The 17,702-nt window shown below is 47.3% G+C and overlaps 1 protein-coding gene across 3 annotated transcripts in view; it reads left to right on the forward strand.

The window, feature by feature from the left end:
* The first annotated feature begins 583 nt into the window (after positions 1–583).
* The window catches only part of LOC129338333 (uncharacterized), a 50,917-nt gene continuing 33,798 nt past the window's right edge, over positions 584–17,702 (forward strand). For 2 of the 3 annotated variants that reach the window (XM_054992465.1, XM_054992466.1), the window contains exons 1-5: positions 584–809; positions 7,614–7,844; positions 10,612–10,795; positions 12,840–12,952; positions 17,561–17,670. In XM_054992465.1, the coding sequence (XP_054848440.1) occupies positions 7,653–7,844; positions 10,612–10,795; positions 12,840–12,952; positions 17,561–17,670 (599 nt within the window). In that variant the 5' untranslated portion in view covers positions 584–809; positions 7,614–7,652. Of the gene's footprint in view, positions 810–7,613; positions 7,845–10,611; positions 10,796–12,839; positions 12,953–17,560; positions 17,671–17,702 lie in introns of those variants that run through there. The other variant, XM_054992467.1, reaches the window with a different exon arrangement.

Consider the following 17,702-nt stretch of genomic DNA (forward strand, 5'->3'; position numbering starts at 1 on the left):
AATGATAACATTTGAGCTGACTGAGTCTCTCTTGGGACAGTGTTCCATAATCTTACTGCTGCCGCCAAGAAAGCTCTGCCTTGCTACCCACCATAACTCCAACCATGGGGGCATTTGGAACAAGAACTCTTATCAAAACAGCGGCTGGAAAACTGTCAACATGGAAGGATCAAAGTTTAGGCCCAATTTTTTCCATGTGAAACAACTGAACATTTGGGGCATCTTCTGAGTTCATAAGCCTAGAATTCATGGCTAGCAGACATTTGTGACGGCCGCTAGCATACATAGCTTTAAAGGAAGATCAGATGCACGGAGAAGAGGTCCTTCAGTAGCTATTAGCCATGGTGATGAATGGGACCTCACACTAAGAGGCAGTCAGTGGCTGAATAGCTGCACTAGAACAGAAGGCATGTGGGGGGGGGAGGAATTGGCCTCTATGCCCTGTGATTGGCCCTCCCGAGCAACTGATTCGTATGAAACAAGCCCATGTTGTGATCCAGCTGGGCTCTTCTTATTGAGTTGAATTTGAGGAGGGGAGCTCGGAACTGGCTTTTTCCAACCTGGAAATGGCAGGGACGGGACGGGCTTAACGTTTCCTTTTCTTCCCGCAGCTTTCTGCGTTTGGTCAAGTTGGTTAGCGAGGGCTGCAAAAGCCGCCCGTCCTCTCTTGCTTACGGGCGTGCCTGGGAGCTCGGCGCGAGTTCTGAAGCAGCAGATCTCTGCCCTCGGAGCCTCGGCATCCGCTGCCGACTTGTTGCGACGGGTGGGTAGGGAGGGACGGCGCTGCCGGAAGAGTTTCTCCCTTGGAGGTAAATCGGGGGAGGACGGGTTGGAAACTCCCCCCCCCCATCTTCGGGAATGTGGGTTAGGGGTCTTGACGCCCGTGGGGGGATAAAAGGACGTTGATCCGGGATAAAGGGGGGTGGGGGGAGCAAAGGCTCCGCCTGCCACGGTTGCGAGGAGGACGCCTCGGCTCGTCTTCGGGGACGGCAGTGAGAACATTCAGGGATCTGGCCCGCAGGATCTGAGAACGGTAACCGGGAGTCCCCGCGGGGGAAAGAGGACCGCAGTTTTGACTTCCGCCGAATGCTTTTTGCAGCGGCCGAATTTGGAAGAGGGGGTTCGAGGTCTCCCTTCATGCCCAGTCGCAGAGATGGAGGGGGGCTTTATTGGAGGGGGGTTTGTTGTGCAGTTGAAACAATTCAGATGCTAGTAAAGCTGCGCAACTGTCCCTGAGCACTACTCGAAAGTAAGGCCCGCTGAGCTTAAAGAGACGGGCTCCGCTCAGCAGGCGCTCAGCGGCATTGTAAGAGAGGAGCCGAGTTTCTTTGAGCACAAATCAAAGCTGCCTTTATCAAATGCATCCCCTGATTGCAAATTGGAGTGCCTCGGATGGCACCCTGTGTAAATAAGACGAGCTTCCCTCATCTAGTTTCTTTTGTGCGGGTTAAGGCAGGTTCAGGAAAGCGGAGAATGAATCACCACCGATATTTTGCATCTATCTCGTTTTCCCTTTCTGCAAAGGGTAGAGACTACAGAGGTTGGATCTGGAAGACCGAGAGGTGCGTGACCTCGGGCCATCACTCTCTCAACCTAACCTCAAAAAGAGCCCAGTAGCACCTTTAAGACTAACCAATTTTATTGTAGCATAAGCTTTCGAGAATCACAGTTCTCTTCGTCAGATGCATGGAGGGCAAAAAGAGAAACTGGTCAGATATAGAGGAGGAGGGGGGGCGGGGTAGATGCAAACATCTCCTTCTGATATGCAGATGCAAACAGCTCCTTCTGATGTGGAGATCAGTTTGCTTCTGTAAAAGTTCAGAGGACTTAGCCGTGTTAGTCTGTAGTAGCAAAATCAAAAAGAGTCCAGCAGCACCTCCAAGACCAACCAATTCCACTGCAGCACAAGCCTTCGAGAACCACAGCTCTCCCCGCCAGATGCATCTGACAAAGAGAACTGTGATCCCCTCTGAACCTTTACAGAAGCAAACTGATCTCCACATCAGAAGGAGCTGTTTGCATCTGCATATCAGAAGATGTTTGCATCTACCCCGTCTCCCCCTCTCCTCCTCTATATCTGACCAGTGTCTCTTTTTGCCCTCCATGCATCTGACGAAGAGAACTGTGATTCTCTACAATAAAATTGGTTAGTCTTAAAGGTGCTACTGGACTCTTTTTGATTTTGCTACTACAGACTAACACGGCTAACTCCTCTGGATCTCAACCTAACCTGTCCCCCCTGTGAGAATACAGTGGAAAAGAGGGTGATCCAGGTTGCCCTGAGTTCCTTGAAAGTGTGTGTGTGGGGTGTGTGTGTGTGTGAGTAAAATGTACAGAATAAATAATCCCCAAAAGAAGTAGTTGAGGGTGGCAGTTAAGTTGGCTAAGCAGCAGGAAGGGAACGGTCATCCTCGCCCTCCTCCAGTATAGTTGGGGCTTTCAGGAAACTTTCAAAACCAAACTCAACGCATATAACTCTGTTGCCAGGCCTAAGTGTCTCTGTCTTAATAAAACGTATCTATGGGCTGTTAGCATTAGGGGTGCATAAATTGGATTTTAAATCTACCTTTCAGTTCGGAAGCTTCTACCTGTTTATAAATAATATCCTTTGCAGAAATTGTTCACCCTTCTTAACTTACTTGTTTATCCTTTCCTGTGCTTTCCCCCACCTGCATCTTTCTCATATTAGCTACCAGGAGATCTTTTCCCCCCATAATGTCACTTGAGGACAATCAAGATAATGGTGATTTTGAAAAATCCACCCTGAGCCATAGAATCTTAGGAGGGCCAAGCAGTGGAGAGAGGCATGTTAGTGGATCTTGGAACAGTATTGTTTTGGGGAACACAAACCACCATTTTCAGCCATTTAACTTTTCTATTGTGAAAACAAGCTTTCATTATTTATTTAGAAAATTGTTTCAGAAATGTCAAACATAAAAAATTCCCCCTCCAAATTGAAGGTGGGCTGAACTGAGGTTCTCGGTGGGCATTGCACCCGCTGACCTCTTCCCCAATCTTTAAAGCAACCAAAGGGAGGGGTGATCATTCCTCAGTCTCTCTTGGCTCTGTGGCCTAAAGAGATAAGGGGGAAATAGAGTAGTGCACACCATCCGGTTTCCTGTTTTGCATGCGCTCTCATTTCACACTCTTGGAGAGGTAAAATCACAATGTGGCTTCATTCAGCTGGGCTTGGGTACACAAGCCTAAAATGGGTTGCCTCTTCTCTTTTTGCAGTTCCTGGTTCATCTTTCTCCAATCCGGCTACAAATTTTTTTTTTTGAAAAAATTTTTATTGGGTTAGAATCCGTTATTTTTTCATTTACATTCAATTTTCCCCAAATTTTTCATTTCTAACCCCCTCCCTTTCCCCCCCTTTTGTTGACTTCCAACAGTTTTCCAACCCTTTGTCCCTTTTCCCTTACTTCTATTAAATTCCTCTATCTAAAACAAATATATATTCTCCATTATACTAAGCAGTACATCCTTAACTATTTTTCTTATTATATACCCAAACTGTAAGTCTTTGTTCCATCTTAGATAAACAATTTATCCCATTTTCCAATTTTAAATATTTCTATATATCATAAACCATAAAAACCTTACACATTTAAATCAAACAATTTGACTTATTCTCTATATATTACTCATTCTGTCTTTTTATAGTAATTCTATATAACTCTCATCACATAGTCAATCAATTTGACTCGTCTATACCTTCAGACATTCAGTTTGGTGCATTATACAAATCTTATCAAAGAAAGAAAATATTGTTGGTTACTCAATCCTTATATTTAATCCTTATAGTTAATTATTTTCTATCAATATTCTATTTGTTAACCTATATATATCTATATATATGTCAATCTGTTAATCTAACTGCTCATAAATTCACATTTATCTCTTCTCCCCCCGGTAAAGTCACCCCCCTCTACATTTTACTATACTTCAGTAGTTCTCAAACTGCCACAGTTTTCCTCCCACCTCCCATTTCTTCTCCAGATATTGTTTCAGCTTCTCCCAATCTGTGTTAAACTGCCCTGAGTCCAGATTTCTCAGTTTTCTTGTCATCTTGTCCATTTCAGCCATGTACAGCAATTTGTAAATCCAATCTTCGATAGTTGGCACTTCTTGTACTTTCCATTTTTGCGCATACAAAAGTCTAGCTGCTGCCGTCATGTAAAATATCAGCGTCCTGTGATGGGCTGGAATTCCCTCCATTCCCAAGTTCAGTAGCAGGAGTTCTGGGTTCTTATTAATTTGAAATTGTAAAATTTCACTCATTTCTCTTATTATTACCCCCCAGTACTGCCTGGCTACCTCACACGACCACCACATATGATAGAGGGAGCCCTCATGCTTCCTACATTTCCAGCATTTATTAGAAATGTTCAAATTCCCTAGCGCAATCTTCTTTGGTGTCATGTACCAACGATAGATCATTTTGTAGATGTTCTCTTTGATATTTGTACATGTCGTTGTCTTCATTGTAGTCTTCCACAAGTATTCCCATGCCTCCATTGTTATTTCTTTGTTAAAATTTATAGCCCATTTCACCATTTGTGTTTTAACTGTCTCATCCTCAGTATACCATTTCAACAGTACTTGGTATACCTTGGATATTCTTTTCTTATCCTCTTTAAGAAGGGTCTGCTCTAGTTCCGAATTCTCTATTCGTATACCTCCTTTTACAGAGTCCGAGTTATACAAATCTCTGCAATCCGGCTACAAATTGATGACATCTAAATAGATTTGCATGCCAAAATAAGCTTTGGGCCCTCAAGCTCATACATCCATGCAATCATGACACAGACTTCGACAAGGTGTCATGTGGTTGTACCAGTCCAAAGCCTAGGGAGTCCCCAGGAGGCCCTTTGGATTCTGTTACTAAGCGTATGAAGAAGAAGGGCATGAGGAGACTGCACCCAAAAATGTTTTTGAGCCACCTAATTCATACATCCATGGAATAAGGAGACAGTGCCCTTGCAGTATCATAGGATGGCACCCAGTCCTGTGCCTGCTTCTGTGGGGAGATGTAAATACTATCCATCTTCAACACAGCTGTGTAATTATTTGTGGTGGACACTGGACAGACGGATGCAAATAAAGTATCTGTGCATTCTATGTAGGTAATTGCATTGCTTTCAAACTGCATCTTGATAAAATTTATGTTCTCTGTAGTATTGCAGCAGCAACCTGCATCTCTATTTCACCAGCATATGCTCTAAAAGTTTTTATTAAAGCATGGCTGTAAATCACTATCAATCCCTGACACCTGCCAAACATTAAGAAATCCTAGATCAATTCAAACTGTGTCTTCTAAATGACAACATTTGAGTCTCTCTTGGGACAGCGTTCCATAATCTTACTCCTGCCATCAAGAGAGCTCTGCCTTGCTACCCAACATAAGTCTAACCATGGGGGAATTTGGAACAAGAACTCAGAAGATGGCTCAAATGTTCAGTTGGTTCACATGGGGAAAATTGGGCCTAAACTTTGATCCTTCCATGTTGACGGTTTTCCAGCAGCTGTTTTGATACAGTCATAATTTGCTCCAAATAGTTTAGCCATTGCATTTTGGGCCAGCTGCAGTTCCCAGTCACTTCCAGTCAACCCATGGAGAGCTGTAGTCTAGTCTGGAGATCATTTGGGGTGTGTATAACTGTAGACCAATCCTTACTGTGCAGGAACAGACACAACTAGCAGGCCAATCATATCTGCAAGAAAACATTCCGGTCCAGCATTGGATCTCCCAGATTACAACCAAAGTGCAGATCTAAGTCTTGGGAGTGCTAAACCACATCAAACAGACAGCATACCTGGATTAAACACCTGTGACCAACAGTACACCTGTCTTTTTATGTCTCAGCTTGTTTTTTTCCCCAATCCAGTGCCATCACTGACCCCATGTGCTGATTCAGCTCCTTCACTAGCCCTCTATATATGTATCTATACCTAACAGAATTTTCCTTGTTAAAATCTTAATGCAATGCCATGGCTTCACAGACAGGCCACTTGCCAGCAGAGATGCTAAATGAATCTGAAGTCGTTCTTGCGGGTGCGGGGGTGCCAAGTGCCACCTGCCTGCTGCACCTGCAGTTTTCTTTGCCCCTGGTGGTGGCAAGAGTGGAACTCCCCAACAAAGGCAAAATTTTTCCTGCTGCTGCTGCTAAGCAGGTGACAAGAGCAACCTGCATCGGTATTTATGCATGCTGAAGTCAATGTGCATATAGAGGGAGTGGGCATCGGCATGTTGGCTCTATACCTCGCTTACATGTGATTGCTGACTCACAAACACAGAGTCTGTGTAGGTTCCCTCCACACAGTCAGGCATGTTGGAAAAAGCAGAGTTTCTGATCACCAGGACTGTGCCTACGTGCTTAGACTCTGTGCTTATAACCAGTGATCATAATAGATGGCTTTGGGTGGGTCTAGAGCTCATACCCTCTCCCTCTCTGTGTATTGATTTTAAGACAAATAATACTGTGTGTAGAGCACTACTCTGTTCTTACAGTCAGATGATCAAAAGGAGAAATCAGGTTGGCTGTTTGCTTACCTTGCCCCAGATCTCGGAGAATTCTATGGCCTCGGTCTTGCAGTTGTCATGCATGAAGGTGGAGTTGCCAACCTTCAGGTGGGACTTGGAGTTCTCCCAGAATTTCAGCTGATTTCCAGACTTCCTTCTATGGAGAAAATGGCAGCTTTGGCAGATAGACGCTTTGCCATCACTTCCCTGCTCAGCAACCTCTCTTCCCCAGACTTCACCCTCTGTGGCCTCCACCCTCAAATCTCCAGGAATTTCCCAAGCCAGAGTTGGCAACCCTAATGAAGGCTGCAATGGAATGTTTTAAGAACAATGATGGCATAGTTCTTGCCTTACTTCTGGTGTAGTGTTTTCTGAAAATAATTATTTTAAATCCATTGATTTAACAAATACATCAATAAATACGATTTATTTTTTTAAGCAAAAAAGAAGCATTTAGCATCATTCAAGGCAGGGAATCCTGTATATTATAGGTAGGAGACCACAATAAAGGTGTATGCATTGTGTATTTGGATAATGCGTACCCATAAAGAAAACTCAGTAAGAGGTCATAAGCAGGGCTTTTTTTCTGGGAAAAGAGATGGTGGAACTCAGTGGGTTGCCAGCACAGGGGCAATTCCTGGCAGGAGGCAGTGCCCCTGGTACCACATGCGCACACGCAAAACGTGCATACGGTCCCAGGACCGCGCAATGATGTCACTTTGGGTCAGCTGGAACTAGGGGAGGAGTTTTTAAAAGTTTAAATAGCCCTCGGTGAAAATGGTCACAGGGCTGGTGGCCCCGCCCTCTGATCTCCAGACAGAGGGGACTTTAGATCGCCCTCCACGCCATGGCGCGGAAGGCAATCTAAACTCCCCTCTATCTGGAGATCAGGGGGTGCAGCCACCTACCTCATTTTCAAGTGGTGCCAGAATGGAACGCCATTCCACTGCATTCTGGCTGAAAAAAAGCCCTGATCATAAGAGTGATGCCCTAACTAAGTGCGCAGGGGAGGAGGAAGGAGGAAGATTTAACAATATACATTTCTGGTTTCAGTGGGAAACTTCTCAAATTTTTGTTTCTTTTTCCTTAGGCCTTGGATCTGGTGGTTTGATTTAAAATTCCAATTTCCATGGCAGAGCAGCACTCCCCGGAAGAGAGGAACAGGCTGGGGCCACTGATAACTGGGATTTTGCGTGTCCTGTCTTCAATTCCCCGCCGCCCTGGATCCTTCACTGGGCTTTCCACTGAAAACTTTGCTGGCGAGTACGGTTTTGAGTTGGCACTCCAGGAGTTGCAGTTAATCAGGCCCGAGACCTGCAGGGTATGGATATGGTTTGTGTGGGATTGATGCAGAGAAGGGACTGGTGGAAAGATCTAGCTTCTGAGCCAGACCTTGCATTACAACATTGTGGGAGCACCCAAAGATCATGTTTCAACTTTATCTGTTACTCTTAAGGTGGCTTCTGAATGGACTTTGTCACTGTGGAATTGTACATTCGTGATGTATAGTTTTACTCCAGACGAAATCCTAGATCCTCCTGTCCATAAGGAGTTGCATGCCACCTGAAGGAGCCGTTTCATGGCTTGTGGAAGCTACTGGATCCTGACCTACAGAGGCACAGGTCTTTCCATGGCACATAGTACTTTTATCAGCTAGGGTTGCCAACTCTGGATTATTAATTTCCTGGATATTTGGGGGGGGGGAGTCTGAGGAGGGGGGGTTGAGGAAGGGAGGGACCTCAGCTGTGTATGCTATAGAGTCCATCCTCCAAAGCAGCCACTTCCTCCCAGGGAACTGATCTCTGTCATCTGGACACCAATTGTAATTCTGGGAATCACTAGGCTCTACCTGGAGGTTGGCAACCCTATCAGTTTCAGCTGACATGCTCGCTACAGCCATTCTTTCCAAAACATGATTTGTGCCAAAAGGATCTGTACTCTGACCATATCTGGGTTTGATTACTGTAATGCATTGTAGGTGGGGATGCCTTTGAAACTGCCCAGAAACTTCAGTTGGTCCAAAATGCAGCCACCAGGTTATGGTTGAAGGATGCACCAAGAGATTGTGTCAGCCCTGTGCTTGTGATCCAGGCACAATTCAAAGTGATCATTCTTATCTTGAAGGTCATAAATGGCTTGGAGCCAGGGACTCCCCCTTCCTGTACTACCCAGTCCTCAAGTTCTCAGGTGCCCACTGCCCACTGGTGGTGGGCAAACTCCAAGGGGGTTGCCTCCTTTCCTGACAATCCACCAGTGATCATTGGGAGGTGGGAAGGTCGCAGAGGCTGCCTGCCACTGGCAGGCATCCCAGGAACGTGCACTGTGTGCGCACTCCCAAGGAGCACGATGACATCACACCCGGAAGTGACATCGTCGCACCAACAGCAGGAGCATTCTGGTGGCCAGCGCGACATCATCATTTCCGGAAGCGATGTCATTGTGCAGGTCAATTTGACCCGATTTGGGCCCCGAACGGGCTGAATTGGGCCTGCACAGAGCTCAGGAGCACTCCAGTGGCCGGAGTGACATCATCACTTCCAGAGGTGATGTCATCGCACAGGTGTAAAGCGCATGTGCAAAGAAGAACTTGCTGCCAGCACAAGGTAAGTGCCAGGTGCCCCCCTCCCAGCTGGAGTGTGTAGGGACTGGCAACCGTACTGTCCACCTGTTAAGATCTATCTCTCAGTCCCTGCAGGACTTTTTCTTCTTGAGAAATTGTAGTTGTAATTCCATAAGCACACCATGCCTGAAGATTGAGTGTTTTATTAGAACAAAAGCAGGGCCTTTCCTGGTCTCTGCCGATAGAAACAACCAGCCAACAACCAGAAGAGGAAGTGAAACTGAAACTACAGCATAGTCTTTTGGCCCTAAGGGATCGGTGGGGGGGGGGGGAAACTAAACAGTCCAATAAGAGAGCATCACCAAATTCACAACTTGCCATGATAATACAATGGTGGTTTGATTTGTGTATGTTTATCCAAGTGGAGGGGAGGAAGGAAGAGGACATGAACAACTGTGTGTGTATATTTTCTTTTAGCTAGAGCTATAGTTTTACCCTAAACAGAGGACATTGATGGGTTAAAAAAAACTATTAAAAGAAACCCCCAAATTCCTTTCACTGCTGTAACTTAGCCATCTGTAGCAGGAATCTTGGGAGCCATCTTGGATGGAGGAACGAATGGTGTGAGTAGTTCACATTGCAGGTTGTAATTTGATGAAGGCAGGACAATTTTTGAATCAGCAGCAGCGCACACAAACTTAGGGTTACCAGTCCCCTCGTGGGGGCAAGAGTTCCCATCTCCCAGCCACTGCCCCCCTGTTACCACTCACCTAGGTGGCATGGTGGAGAACAGGGAACCAGCCAGACCACATGCACTTCACCCAGGAGACATGCAACCTAAACGGGCACGCAGTCTCCCATATCACCAGAAAATATTTCCTGGTGATGCAGGAGGGGGAGGGGGAAGTAGCTGCTGGCCAGCATAATAGTAGGTGATATGGGAGAGTTAGGTCCCCCGGTGGGAGGGGGGACCTGGAGCTTACCTCCTGCTGGCACTGTGTTTGTCTTTGCATGTGTGCTCCAGCGCATGTGCAATGACGTCACTCCCAGAAGCGATGTCGTCACACCAGCCACGGGAGTGCTTCCATGCTGTGTGGGGCTGATTTGATCCATTTGGGGCCCAAATCGGCCCCAAACAAAGCACAGGAGTGCTCCCTCAGCTGGTGCGATGATGTCACTTCCACAAGTGACATTGTTGCGCCTCTTGAGAGGTGAGACCTCCCGGGGGCTTGTCACCTTCTGCTGATTGCTGACAGATCGTCGGGCAAGGGTGCAAATTCCCAGGAGTTTGCCTGCCACCGGCAGGCACCTGGGAACCCTAAGGAGAGGGCATGGAGATTTGTGAGAAAGCTCAGGTGGAGGGAGGAAGAGTAAAGGTCTGTCTAATGGGGTTCCTGAGTTCACACAGATTGGCGTGAGCGTGAGAATTGGGTTCTCTGGGAAGTCGCTAGAATTCATCCGTGAGACATGCAACAGCAGTAATGACCTTTCTCTTCCTTTTTCTCTCATTCCCTGCTCCTGAACTCAGTACTCACAGATTCTTAACAAGCTGTTTTGTGAAAAAGGCATGCCTTGCCCTGTCCTCATGAAGGTGTCCGTCCCTCCACCTCACAACTCCATCGTCCGTGCCACGGCTGTGTACAAGCTGTCTGAGTATGCAGCTGAGGTGGTGAAATGCTGCTCCCAAGAGATACCACCACACAGAAAAAGCGGTGAGCATAACAGCCGGTCGGCCTTTTCTTGTGACCAGAACGGATCAGAGCAGGATAGAGTTCTGAGAACTGTGTTCTGAGGTGTGTGTCTAGACTTAATTTCTGAACAAAGAGCAGGGGCAAGTTTGAGCCTGGAAGCCCATCCCACTCCCAATGGAGACAGAAAGGCACCTGCGTAGTCTGCATTATATTTTATAAACTAAACTGAGGTTCCCCAATGTAGTGTCTTTGGGTGCTGTGGCACCTTCCAACACCTTTCCTGGTGCCTGCCAAGTGTTTTTAAAAAGTGGAAGAGGACAGACTGGGCTTTTGGCCAGGAGGGCTTCTCATTGTTAAGCAGGTTTAAAAAAAAATGCTTTAGCAGCAGCACAGCACAAGGATCTCCACCAAGTGACTGAAGATAACCTGTGTGTAAAGACGAGAAAATGTTTTTTAAAAATATGTTAATTTAAAAAGCCATCCTGTTAAACAGATCTTCTGCCTGAAATGCTGAAGAGCCTATTAGAGTTATGCTTAACTCACTCCCTGACATTCTGTGGATAGTTCCATGTCATACAGCAGCCATTTTGTGGTTGCACCCACCAGCCTATGTCAGAATTCTAATGGGACCTGCAGACTCACGGCCAGGCTACAAGTGACGAATGACACAGGTTGGACATATTGTCAGCTTCCCTCAAGTTTTGATGGGAAATGTAGGCAGCTTGGTGGAAGGTTGGACAAGTGCAGTTGAAAAGTTCATTGCAGAGCAGTCAGAGAGCCAAGCTGTAAAACCAGGACACCTACATTTCACATCAAAACTTGAGGGACGCTGACAAGTGTCCAACCTGTGTCATTTGTCACTTGTAGCCTGGCCCTCAGAGAGGTTGGGGACTCCTGGGCCCTGATATATTAGAAGAGGGTGGAAGTTTATTCAATTCATTCCTTCCCATCCCAACCACAAGACCACCCTCTCACACCAAGTGATCTGTAGGCTGCTTTAATGTGTGCCACAAAAAGGGAGGAGCAAATTTTGATGCCCATCCCCCACAACACACACTGTCATGCCTACAGAAGATGACTGTGCCAATGACCTTCAGAAAAAAACGTATTTTATAAAGGATGGGGGTGGGGAGGGAGAGGAAGGGAAAAGAGATTGAGAGAGATTATTGTGTTCTAACCTGATGTGTATGCTGGCTGGGTTAGTTGTGGTTACTGTTAGTGAAGGGAAGGCACTCTCTGTGATCTCTGGGTCTTCTCTCTTTTAGTGTTGTATAGTGGTTAGAGGCAGGGATCATTTCGTAGAAAAAGAGCTGGAGGAACTCATTAGCATGACTTATTAGCACAACTTATTAGCACAATTTATTAGCATATGCCACGCCCTTTGACATCACCAGAAGTGTGTCATTAGCATAACTGATTTGCAAATGCCACACCCCCTGACATCACCTATCCTGGCTGTTTTGGACCCAATCCTGGCCATTCAGGGCGAAATTTGGGCCCAAAATGGCCAAAAAGGGGCCCAAAATGGTCATGATCAGGCCGCTGCTGAGTGGGAGAGTGATTCACCACCCGTCAGAGGCCCTATCTGGGCCATTTCAGGCCCAATCCAGGCCAAAACGGGCCCCAAATGGCCGAGAGTCAGGTGGGCGGGGCTACCTGTCATGTGACCTCTTTGGGGAACTGCTGGAACTGCGTTCCTGTGCGTTTCCCCTCGAAATGAGCCCTGACTAGGAGACGCAGGCTCAGATCCCCATTCTGCCATGGAAGTTTGTTGGGGGAACATGGGCTAGTCATTCTCTCTCAGCCTAACCTACCTCTCAGAGTTGTTGTGATGATAAAATGGAGGGGAAGAGAATGATGTAAGTCACTTTGGGTTTCCATTGGAGAGAAAGGTGTGGTATAAATGAAGTAAATAAATAAAATATTCCAGTGCTCATCCATAAGCCCGAAATTTGGTCCTTAAGCTGCCATCTGACTGGTCCAAAGCCCTCCAAATACCAACTCACTTCTTTAAGCGGTCTTCCTTAAAAACTCTTCTCCCCTCCCCTGTTATGTCTTTTGGCAGATGTGGCTCCCTCTGAGCCCCTGATAAAGGTGGAAGGGAATCAAAATGCCCGATACTTCTCTGACCGGGAAACAGAGCACCACAGCGTCACCGTCCCTTATGAAAGGCCTGAGGTGGGGATGACGATAGCTCTCGTTGAGGGGATTGGCATGATGGGGAATAGGGAAATTGGGGGGAAGTTTGTTCACAGTTGTTGTGTATTGATTAATTATTCCCCATTCCGCCCTGTTTTTTAGCCACTCGTTATATCTAAATTGTCATTTGACACCAAACATTCCTTCTCTCCATCTTGGCTCAGAGGCTTCCTGCACTGGCATACAAAAACCTACAACATGTTTCCCTGTCCAACAACCCTCTCCTCCCTTGGCTCCTTTGCCTCTGCACATGGCCCTCTCCTATCCTCACTTTCAAGTTTTATTGCTCTCCTGCCAGTATTACCCTGAGAGTTTACACTATCATCTCTTGGAACTGAGTTGTCCCAAAACATAGGCTCGCCAGCTCCCGTTGGTTTCCCCCCTGGAATTAGTTTAAAAGCTGCTTTGCCACTTTTTAAAATACATCATGTAGCTGTCAGTTATATTGTATTCCACTTGCACGGTGTAATCTGCCTTGGATCTCAGTGAGGAAGGTGGACTATAAGTTCATACAATAACAACAATAATAACAACAATAAAATCTGGATTGGGAAATTCCTGGAGATTTGGGGTGGAATCAGGGAAGGGCAGGGTTTAGGGAGGGACCTCAGCGGGATATAATACCATAGAATCCACCACCCAAAGCAGTCACTTTTTCTATAGGAACTAATCTTTGTAGTCTGGAGATCAGTTGTAATTCTGGGAGATCTCCAGGCCAGACCTGTAGCTTGGTAACCAATCACCATGTTCTCTGATTCTTTACTACATTTCTTCTCATCCCACCGTTCCCAGCCTCCAAAGAACCATCGACTATCTGCCCTCCTTCGTACCAAGAATTTACAAGCTCATTGCTCTCCTTTGTCTCTACATGATATTTTTCTTCAGAGCTCATGTTTTTATTATTCATTACTAGGGATGTGCGTTTCGGCATTCAGAATGCCGAAAGAATGCCGAAACAAAAGTGTTTCGGCTTCTTTCGGGGAATGCCGAAACGTTTCGGGGAATGCCGAAACGTTTCGGGTAGCCGAAAGAAAAAAGCCGAAACGTTTCGGGATTCTTTCGGCTTTCTTTCAGCTTTTCTATGGGAAAATGCCTCCGTCTTCCAGGACGTCTGGAGGAGGCATTTTCCCACCGAATAAGCCCAAAATTGGTGGGGACCTTCCTCTAACCCTTCTCTAACAACCACCCAAGTTTCAGGCAGATTGGACTTTGGGGGGCCATGTTATGGCCCCCCAAAGCAGGTCCCCCCATCCTCCCATAAGAAAGCGAAGGAGCAGCATATTGTTAGCATGCTGCTGCTGATCTTTCTTCATTATTTCCTATGGGGAAAAAATGAAGAGGCAGGCTTCCTTTGCCAGGGGTGGCATTTTGCATGCAAAATGCCCCCCAGCCCTCAGGGGCCCTTCTCCCACCCCTCCTCCCACCCCCCACCAAGGCTCAGCCTGCTTCCACTTGGGGGGGGCCATTTCATGGCCTCCCCAAGTAGGTGCTCTAATCTCTACCACTGACAGCTGGGGGAGGCTTGTGTTGCCAGGGGTGGCATTTTGCATGCAAAATGCCCCCCAACCCTCTGGGGCCCTTCTCCCACCCCTCCTCCCACCCCCCACCAAGGCTCAGCCTGCTCCCACTTGGGGGGGCATTTCATGGCCTCCCCAAGTAGATGCTCTGCTCTCATCTCTACCACTGACAGCTGGGGGAGGCTTGTGTTGCCAGGGGTGGCATTTTGCATGCAAAATGCCCCCCAGCCCTCTGGGGCCCTTCTCCCACCCTTCCTCCCACCCCCCACCAAGGCTCAGACTGCTCCCACTTGGGGGGGCCATTTCATGGCCTCCCCAAGTAGGTCCTCTCAGCCCCTAAAGTCCACCCCTTACAGCCCCACACAAACCCAATTCCCCCCCAGCTGCCACACACAGACCCAAATCCCCACATTAGCCCCTCACAGACCCAAATCCACCCCCACCTGCCCCACACCCATAACCCCAGGAACAGGCTGGCAAAGGCCAGCCCTCTCCCTTTGTTCCCTATGCTGGGAACTTCTAAACTCTCTTTCCCTGGGCAATTCTGCACAGCCCAGGGGTGCCACAATGGTGGGCACACTTCTGAGTGCCAGCTGGTCCCTGTGAAAGAGCACCTGAACCACAGACACCCTCCCTCAAATTCCCCCACCACCTACAGAGATGGCTGGCCAGCCAGCCCCATTGTTCCCTATGATGGGAACCAACTGCACAACAAAGAATAAAACAAGAACAACACAAAATAAAGTTTTAAAAAAATTATTTTCTCCCTTCCAAAGTACAAGTAGGCAAAGCATTATGACACATTACACCAGCAGTCCCCCACACAGAAAAATTAAAACAAAACTCACTTAACATCAGAGAATCACAAAGCATGATTCCTGTCAAAAACACTTTATTTCTTGAACAGCTTTAGGTTACACAGCAGGGGGGAACACCAAAGGGCATGGCAGCACTATCTTACACAAAAATAACACAACTCACTTAACATCAGAGAATCACAAAGCACAATTCCTGTTAAAAACACTTTATTTCTTGAACAGCTTTAGGTTACACAGCAGGGGGGAACACCAAAGGGCATGGCAGCACTATCTTACACAAAAATAACACAACTCACTTAACATCAGAGAATCACAAAAACACAATTCCTGGCAAAAACACTTTATTTCTTGAACAGCTTTAGGTTACACAGTAGGAGGGCACAACAGGGCATGATAGCAATGTACTGCAAAAAATAATACAACCCACTTCATCGTTTTTGACAGCAATTGTGTTTGTGTGATTCTCTGATGTGAAGTGAGTTGTGTTATTTTTGTGTAGTACACTGCTTTCCTGCTCTGTGGTGCCTTCCTAAAGCAGTTACAGAAATAAAGTGCTTTTGACAGCAATTTTTTGGGGTGATTCTTTAATGTGAAGCGAGTTGTGTTATTTTTGTGTAAGATAGTGCTGCCATGCCCTTTGGTGTTCCCCCCTGCTGTGTAACCTAAAGCTGTTCAAGAAATAAAGTGTTTTTGACAGGAATCATGCTTTGTGATTCTCTGATGTTAAGTGAGTTTTGTTTTAATTTTTCTGTGTGGGGGACTGCTGGTGTAATGTGTCATAATGCTTTGCCTACTTGTACTTTGGAAGGGAGAATATAATTTTTTTAAAACTTTATTTTGTGTTGTTCTTGTTTTATTCTTTGTTGTGCAGTTGGTTCCCATCATAGGGAACAATGGGGCTGGCTGGCCAGCCATCTCTGTAGGTGGTGGGGGAATTTGAGGGAGGGTGTCTGTGGTTCAGGTGCTCTTTCACAGGGACCAGCTGGCACTCAGAAGTGTGTCCACCATTGTGGCACCCCTGGGCTGTGCAGAATTGCCCAGGGAAAGAGAGTTTAGAAGTTCCCAGCATAGGGAACAAAGGGAGAGGGCTGGCCTTTGCCAGCCTGTTCCTGGGGTTATGGGTGTAGGGCAGGTGGGGGTGGATTTGGGTCTGTGAGGGGCTAATGTGGGGATTTGGGTCTGTGTGTGGCAGCTGGGGGGGGAATTGGGTTTGTGTGGGGCTGTAAGGGGTGGACTTTAGGGGCTGAGAGGACCTACTTGGGGAAGCCATGAAATGGCCCCCCCAAGTGGGAGCAGTCTGAGCCTTGGTGGGGGGTGGGAGGAAGGGTGGGAGAAGGGCCCCAGAGGGCTGGGGGGCATTTTGCATGCAAAATGCCACCCCTGGCAACACAAGCCTCCCCCAGCTGTCAGTGGTAGAGATGAGAGCAGAGCATCTACTTGGGGAGGCCATGAAATGCCCCCCCAAGTGGGAGCAGGCTGAGCCTTGGTGGGGGGTGGGAGGAGGGGTGGGAGAAGGGCCCCAGAGGGTTGGGGGGCATTTTGCATGCAAAATGCCACCCCTGGCAACACAAGCCTCCCCCAGCTGTCAGTGGTAGAGATTAGAGCACCTACTTGGGGAGGCCATGAAATGGCCCCCCCCAAGTGGGAGCAGGCTGAGCCTTGGTGGGGGGTGGGAGGAGGGGTGGGAGAAGGGCCCCTGAGGGCTGGGGGGCATTTTGCATGCAAAATGCCACCCCTGGCAAAGGAAGCCTGCCTCTTCATTTTTTCCCCATAGGAAATAATGAAGAAAGATCAGCAGCAGCATGCTAACAATATGCTGCTCCTTCGCTTTCTTATGGGAGGATGGGGGGACCTGCTTTGGGGGGCCATAACATGGCCCCCCAAAGTCCAATCTGTCTGAAACTTGGGTGGTTGTTAGAGAAGGGTTAGAGGAAGGTCCCCACCAATTTTGGGCTTATTAGGGGGGAAAATGCCTCCTCCAGGCGTCCTGAAAGACGGAGGCATTTTCCCAAAAAAAAAACCCGAAAGAATGCCGAAATAATGCCGAAAGAATCCCGAATCCCGAATCCCGAAAGAGATTCTTGTTTCGGCTTTCGGCTTTAACGGTAGACAATCTTGTTTCGGGTAATCCCGAAACAAGAAAGCCGAAAGTTTTTTCCTTGCACACCCCTATTCATTACCTCTACCCCTGAAGCTTTCGTGAGGGAGGAGATTGCCTTGTTTCTCTGTGTCATTCTCTCTCTGCTCTGCAGGAAGGGTCAGCATACACCACCATCTTGTACAAATTCATGTGCACAAATGACTGTATTTGGTGCATGAAGCACCGTCCCGTTTTGACTGTCATCACTCTGGAATCTCAGGCGTGAGTTACCACCTCTGTTACACTTCTGGTGT

Source organism: Eublepharis macularius, chromosome 12, assembly GCF_028583425.1.
Source record: "Eublepharis macularius isolate TG4126 chromosome 12, MPM_Emac_v1.0, whole genome shotgun sequence".
Taxonomy (NCBI): domain Eukaryota; kingdom Metazoa; phylum Chordata; class Lepidosauria; order Squamata; family Eublepharidae; genus Eublepharis; species Eublepharis macularius.